Raw genomic sequence first — 7,426 nt, 5'->3', positions numbered from 1 at the left:
CATGTATATACTGTGGGATCCCCAACAGACAGACCCCATGTATATACTGTGGGATCACTGATAGACAGACCCCATGTATATACTGTGGGATCCCCGACAGACAGACCCCATGCATGCCTGTCGGGAATTCTCTGATGCTCTGTGACACTGACAGACTGTCACCTTGAACTATGAGCTAACTCTTCTCAGAGTATTTTTCTCTTTCATTTCCCTTTTAGTAGTGAGTGCTCTTTTTTGACTGTTTTGATAATTTATTCATTTTCATCTTATGAGTATGAGTGTTTGCTTGAATGTGTCTGAGCACCACATGTACAGTAAGTACCCGTGGAAGCCAGAATGAGGTATCCGATCTCCACTGGAGCTGCAGATGGTTGGGAGCTGCCATGTGGGAGCTGGGAAGATCACCCAGCTGCCCCCGCAGAGCAGCAATGCTCTTAACTGCTGAGCCTTCTCTCCAGCCCATAGAGAATTGTGTTGTTGCTGTTGTCTCTAACACAAAAACAGGAAAAGTAACCAAAACAATAAGTTAAAAAAAAAAAGAAGAGAAAGGGGAAAAAATGGAAAAGTAATTGCCTTTCTCTTTCCCTTCCTCATCAGTTTACTGAACTGTATTTATCTTGAATACTTAGCCCCATGATAGCTGGTCTGATGGCTGGGTGACAAGAGGTGACCATCAAGAGGTTTGCACATAGAATACATATGCACTGGACGAAGGAACGGTTCCCATCAAGCCCGGATGATACAAGATTTCACTATGTTATAGAGAGCTGCTCACACTTTGAAAAGGTGGATTGTTACTTCGAGAATTTTCCAGTTAATATTCCCTGACCACAACTAGCCATAGGTCACTAGAGCTATGGAAATGGAAGCTGGAAAGCCAAATTATGGGTAGGTGGAACTATTCTAGGAACATCCTTCCTGCCTTTTCCCCTCTCCTGAATTAACCAGGGTTCAGAGAATAGAAAGATGAGCTATATTTCTGCTTGAAAGTCTTTTTAAAAATATTTATTTTTATTTCTCTCTGTGTGTATGTGTGTGTGTGCACGTGTGTATGTGTGTGCACGTGTGTGTGTGTTTTGTGCACTTGCTGACAGAGATTAGAAAAGGTCATGGAATCCCTCGGAGCTGGAGATGCAGGCATTTATTTGTGAGAGGCCTGACATGGGAGCTAGGATCCAAAATTCAGTCCTCTGCAAGAGCAGCAACCACTCTTAACTGCTGGGCATCTCTCTAGCCCCATTTGAATAATATTTTTGTGAGTTTAAAACCACATCAGGATATAAGCATATGGCTATCACTCAAGGGCATCCTTTTAGAGCTTGGCAAGGTTCATAAACTCATGCGTTGTTCCAACAGATAAACACAATAAATGTTCTCACTTTTTCTTCAAAGACTTCCTTACATGGCCTACGGATGAACTGCTGCCCCTCACTCCTTCTCCCCTGTGTATGTTGGTATGTTCAAGTGTTCAGATGAACGTAGTCAGTATCTAATATATAGACTAAACTGCCAATATAAGAACTAAAAACATTTTTATTTAGGGCTGGAGAGATAGCTCCGTGGTTAAGAGCACTGGCTGCTCTTGCAGATAGATGTTCAGGGTTTGTTTTTTTTTAATATTTATTTATTATGCATACAATATTCTGTCTGTGTGTACGTCTGCAGACCAGAAGAGGGCACCAGACCTCATTACAGATGGTTGTGAGCCACCATGTGGTTGCCGGGAATTGAACTCAGGACCTCTGAAAGAACAGACACTGCTCTTAACCACTGAGCCATCTCTCCTTGGCTCTCAGTACCCAAAGCTCACAACTGTGTGCACCTCCAGTTTTGGGGGGATCTGATGCCCTCTGCTGGCCTCTGCAGACACTGCACACACTTGGTGCACAGACAGGCAGGCAGGCAGGCAGGCAGGCAAAACACATTCATCACATCAAAAAAGAAAGAGTAAGTCAGCTGTGCTAGTGAACACCTTAAATCCCGGCACCCTGGAGGCAGAAGCAGGCAGATCTCTGAGTTCGAGGTCAAGCTGGTCTACAAAGTGAATTCCAGGACAGTCAGGGCTACACAGAGAAACCCTGTCCCGGGAAAAAAGAAAGAGAGAAAGTCTAAGAGTACTGGAGGTGACAGAGTATATTCTCTATATTAAAATCTAACCACCAGCACAGTCATTTTGCAAAGACTCCCCAATGATGATAGCCAAGTTTCACGTCTAGTATCTAGCAAGTGAGCACTTACCTGATTGTAATCATTTTTCTTTCCTTGCCAGGTTCATAGAACTTTTTCATTTTCTCGATGGATTTAGAAGACTGGAATTGTGCAGAGTTGATGAAGAAGAGGGGCTGAGGGATTTTGGAATGCAGCTCCTCACTCACCGGATACATCCATGGATCGAGAGCGATCCCGCATCTGCAGACACACAGTGATGGAGAATGTAGGCTGGCCAGCAGAGACCATCTTACCCCAGCACCCTACTACCTGGCTCTTGGGAGGGAGCTACGGTGGGCTTTGGAACACTGCTGACCTGGCATTGCCAGCAGAGAGAAACCTTCCTGCCACAGCAACTTACTACATGGCTCTCGGCCATTTTCTTAAAGTTTTCAATATTCATTTTTGTCACAAAGTTTCCAAAATACCTGTAAATCAGTTGTAATTACTTCAAAACTGAAAAAATAGCCATTTGCCTTTTTTTTGTTTTTTTTTAGTTTTTTTTTTTTTTTTTTGTGTTTTTTTTGTGTGTGTGTGTGTGCGTGTGCGCGCGCATGTTTTTCTGTGTGTGTGTGTGTGTGTGTGTGTGTCTCTGTGTGTACAAATGTTTATCTGTGTGTGTGTATCTGTGTGTACATGAGGGGGCGGTATATGCAGATTTTCACAAAAGCCAGCAGATGGCGCCAGATCTCTTAGAGCTGGAGTTGAGGTGGCTATGCACTGCCTGACACGGAGCTAGGAACTGATTAGTAGTACATGCTCTCACCTGCTGATTAATCTCTCCAGCTCATTTCCAAAGTCTTAGGTGTTCCACAGTGCATCTGTTTACACTATTTCAGAGTAACAAGATACCCAGTCACAGAGGACTGTGTTTAGAGGGTGAAACACATGAAGTAACCCTTGAGAAAATATAACTTTGGGGACTGGAGAGATGGCTCAAAGGTTAAGAGTCTTTACTGCTCTCGCAGAGGTCCACACTAGGTGGCTCACAACTACCTGGAACTCTAGCTCTAGGAAATCTGACACCTCTAGCCTCCTTGTGCACTGCATTTACATGCACACACACACACAGAGATGCACACACACACACAAAGATGCGCACACACACACGCACACAAAGACGCATACACACACAATTGAAAATTGTGAAAATAAAATGTACAACATTTAAAATCAAGCTCTCTTCTTCCCACTCAGTTTGATCCTGCTCCCTGGCCTTTTTGGAAATCCACCCGTAAGCTAAGCAGATGACAGCAGAGCACGCCCTTCCATTGAGGGGAAACATCTCAAATGGTCCAGACCACTCCCTAGACAGTTAGGTCTTTGTGAGTCTAGGATGAGTCATTGAAGAAAGAAAAGGTTTCTATATGTTAGGAAACTGGGCTCTTGTCTGACTTTGGTCCCAGTAACTATGATTTTAGATCCAGCCTCATTTTAAAGATAAAGGAAAAGAAAAGCTCACGATAAAATTCAAAACCCAATGTCTTCGGTAAAATGGTGGCAATACTATCACAAGCACGTCACAGTGAAAACATAAAGATAAATTCCCAAGAGAACATGTGAAGCCCTTTACAGAGAAATGAGGACAATGGGGGATGGGTAAGGATAAGAAAACTGATTTTAAAATCAGCTTGACAAGTGGCAGCTTTCTTCATGGTATGCTCTGCTTACTTAGTCTGGGCTGCCCCTCCCTCTGCCCCTGCCATCTGCATTCCCACATCCCCACTTGAACCCTCATGTCACGTGTGTTCTGTTACGTCCCCCACTCTCCTCATAGCCTCTGTTTTCACTGCTCCTGAGACCCTCTCTAGTTTCCTGGTCTCTACATACATTCACCCAACGAAGCTAAGATCCACATATGAGGCAGACATGAATACATAAAGAATACACAAAGGACTCGGAACAACCAAACAACAACAGGAGAAGATTGGGCCAAAGTGTACCAAGTCAAGAGTTCTTTGATAAAGGAAAAAAAATGGTAAATACGTATTTTGAAAAGTGCAACATCCTTAGCCAATATGGAGGTGCAGATTAAAACTATTTAGAGAGACAATCTCATCTCGGTGAGAACCAACAAATGCCAGCAAGAACACAGGGAAAGAGGCAGCCATGTTCACTGTTGGGACGGGTGTGAACTGCTGTAGGAACTCTGGAGATCGACGTGGAGGCTTTCAACAAGCTAGCATAGAGCTGTGTTACGCCAGGCATCCACCCAAAGGGCTGCACATCCTACTACAGAGATGCCAGTGCACCCGTGCGCATTGCTGCTCTACTCCAACGGCAAGGGAAAGGTGTTGGTAACGGGACGAAGAAACGGTTTCTTCCTACGAAAATGTACAGACTCAATGAAGCAAAGAGCAATGGTAAAGCTTCAGCTGGAGAGACAGATAGCTCAGTGTTGAGAGCAACTGTTTCTCTGGCCAAGGAGGTAGGTTCAGTTCCCAGCACCCACATGGCAGCTCACAGCTATTGGTAATTACAGTTCCAGGGCATCTGATGCCCTCTTCTGACCTCTTTCAACACAAAGCATGTGCACAGTGTACAGCACACAGCACACATACAGGCAGGCAAAGCATCCATGCATGTAACATGAAACAAACAAATATAGAAAAATAATAAGATGTACAAACCCCAAAGATCCCCTAATCGGTAGAATTTCAGAAAACCAGTTCCCTCTTGTGTATTACCCTGCCCTCATTTAGTTATCTTGTTTTGTCTCTTACTTGAATCTCTGGTCTTCACTGAGGGTTTGGATAACTGTCGCTCCTCCAAAGGAATGTCCAATCACTGCTATTTTATCCCCATCAATAGCGCCCTGGGTGAAAACAGCAGAACAGTGAGTTACCATCTCACCTGGTGTTAGAAGATCACATTAGACAGTTCTGTCTGTCATACAATCATTACTCGCTTCAGGTCTCTTAATACCTTGATGACATAATAGAGCACACACGCACACATAGGCACATATGTTTTACACACACACACACACACACACACACACACACACACAGAGAGAGAGAGAGAGAGATTCAGAGGTAAACTTACTGTTTTTTAATAATCTACACTGAAATTGAGCTTCTCTGATTTCTGTCTTACCTCATCCCATGTTCTCAGTTTATTCAATCTCTGTATTTACAGAATGTCCTCCCTGTCAGACATTGTAGTCTCATTTTCAGTGAGCTCACGGTTTACCATGGAAAAACCCGATAGAGACTTTCAACACAGGGAGATGCAACCCGCCATTTGATGCCCTGAGGCCCAGGTGCACATATGGTAGCGCGAGAGCCAACCCAGGCTCTGCATAGCTCCCGGAGTCCCCAGGAGCTTCTCAGAGGAGGTGATGCCTGACTTGAGTGTTGAAGATTAGACAGGAGTTAGGAAAAAAACAAACAAACATGTTTGTGTCAGGCCAAGGCATTGTATAAGGCAGCACGGAGACAGAAGAAGGTGGCTCTTGGTTGGATCTAGGGAAGAGATCAGTATCTTATCCTCAAACTGAACAACTTCTAGTTCCTTCTACACCCTGTCCTCCAACCTGCAGCTCATGCTATTCACACTTATACCAACAAAGAAATATCATTCAAAACATTTGGCTAAGTCTTCAAGATCAAGCTAATATGAAGCCATTCCTAGCCAACAAATTACCTCCCGTGAAAGTCTGGAGCTGAACCATGTGAACTGCCAGTTCAAAGAGGCAGTTTTATTCATAATTCAACCTGGCACAGGTTTCACTGGTGCCTGTGTTGTGTGCGTGTGCATGTGGGGGTGTGGGAGGGATGTGTCCATGCACACACACATGCACACATGCATGCAGGCATGTTCTGGTCTAGTTTTATTTCTATTGATGTGATAAAATACCCTGGGAGAAAAAGGGCAGTTTTGATGAGAAAGGATTTATTCTAGCTCACAGTTCCATGTTGATAGCTCACGATGGCGTGGAAGTCAAGATGGCAGGAATTTCAAACAGCTAGTCATATTATATCAACAATCAAGCACAGAGAGAAATGGATGTATGCATGGCTTACCTGCTTGCTAGCTTACTCGTTTGCTGGGCTTAGGTGGATTTCTCCACTCTATCACCATTTGGGAGCCCCTGCCTAGGGATTAGTGCTGCCCCCAGTGGACTTCCCACATCCATTAATTAAAACAGTCCCCCACAAACATACCCACAGGCCAATCCAATGTAGACCAACCCTCATTGAGTCTCTCCTGCCCGGCGATTCTAGATCGTGTCACACTGACCATCCTAGCCATCCATCACAAAGGTTCTGATCACATGCCTTGCGGTGCAGCAGAAAACCAGCCAACAAAGAACAATACGAAATCACAGACCAAGGAAGAAAGAGCTCTACCACATGCCCACCTTCAGATGTTCCAAATCAAAATCTGAATCCAGGATGTTCTCTTTAGGGTTTCCATATGCAAGGTCAAGAATTGCACTGAGAGCCCGGGAGCATTCTTTGGCTCTCTGCCGCACCTGAGACAATAATCAGAAGGAAATGATAATGCACAATATTGTAACACAATAATGTTTGAGTAGGGTTGCCTGTGGGGAAATGGCTAGACACCACAGGGGAAAATGATGGGAACAAAGACATATGATGTGGATGGCAGCTACAACAAGGCGACGCTCACCTCTGGCTTCCCTGAGAGGTGACTTGTGTTTCTAGTTATTGTATACTAATGTATACAATATGTGAACATAATGTATACAGCATGTGAACAAAGTCTATCCACCCCCAGAGAGGACGCCAACAGGCCAAAGAACCGAGTTCACCAAGGTCACTTACATGTGCGTGCCTGGTGACTTACAAAAGCCATCTCCCCCAAGCAGTAGGACAGTCAGCTAAATCCTAGCTGCGCAACCTCGGGGAGGGACCTTGTGAATCATGTAGCTTTCTGGGCTTCCTGGAAAGCAAGATTCCGTAGTGATGTAGTCTACTTCAATGAAATGGGTGTGGGTCTAAGCACCGTGCCACATTGAACACACCCAAGATAAAGAAGCAGTCAGTATACTTTGTCTCAAGAAATGGTTCCAATGACCACACCAGACAGATATTGTCATTCACTGTTTTGTAACACATCAAAGCACAAGGTTTACTTGCTCAGCATCTTTCTACCGCCAAGTGATGGAGCCAGCATTCACAGACAGGTGAATTTTAAGGCCTGTACATTTCTTTTGTGGGGGGTGGGGAAAGGGAACAGGGTCTCATTATGT

General features: G+C 44.4%; 1 protein-coding gene across 1 annotated transcript in view; it reads right to left on the bottom strand.

Moving 5' to 3' along the window:
* The window catches only part of Pla2g7 (phospholipase A2 group VII), a 46,138-nt gene that overhangs the window by 3,732 nt on the left and 34,980 nt on the right, over positions 1-7,426 (bottom strand). Inside the window, exons 8-10 of the mRNA XM_005359797.3 lie at positions 6,572-6,685; positions 4,932-5,023; positions 2,239-2,409 (exon numbers count right to left, since the gene is read on the bottom strand). Coding sequence (XP_005359854.1) covers positions 2,239-2,409; positions 4,932-5,023; positions 6,572-6,685 — 377 coding nt within the window. The remainder of the gene's footprint in view (positions 1-2,238; positions 2,410-4,931; positions 5,024-6,571; positions 6,686-7,426) is intronic.

This window comes from Microtus ochrogaster, linkage group LG2 (genome assembly GCF_000317375.1).
Source record: "Microtus ochrogaster isolate Prairie Vole_2 linkage group LG2, MicOch1.0, whole genome shotgun sequence".
NCBI classification, from domain to species: domain Eukaryota; kingdom Metazoa; phylum Chordata; class Mammalia; order Rodentia; family Cricetidae; genus Microtus; species Microtus ochrogaster.
Note: the sequence above shows the minus strand (reverse complement) of the source record. Positions and strands in the feature narration are given on the sequence as shown.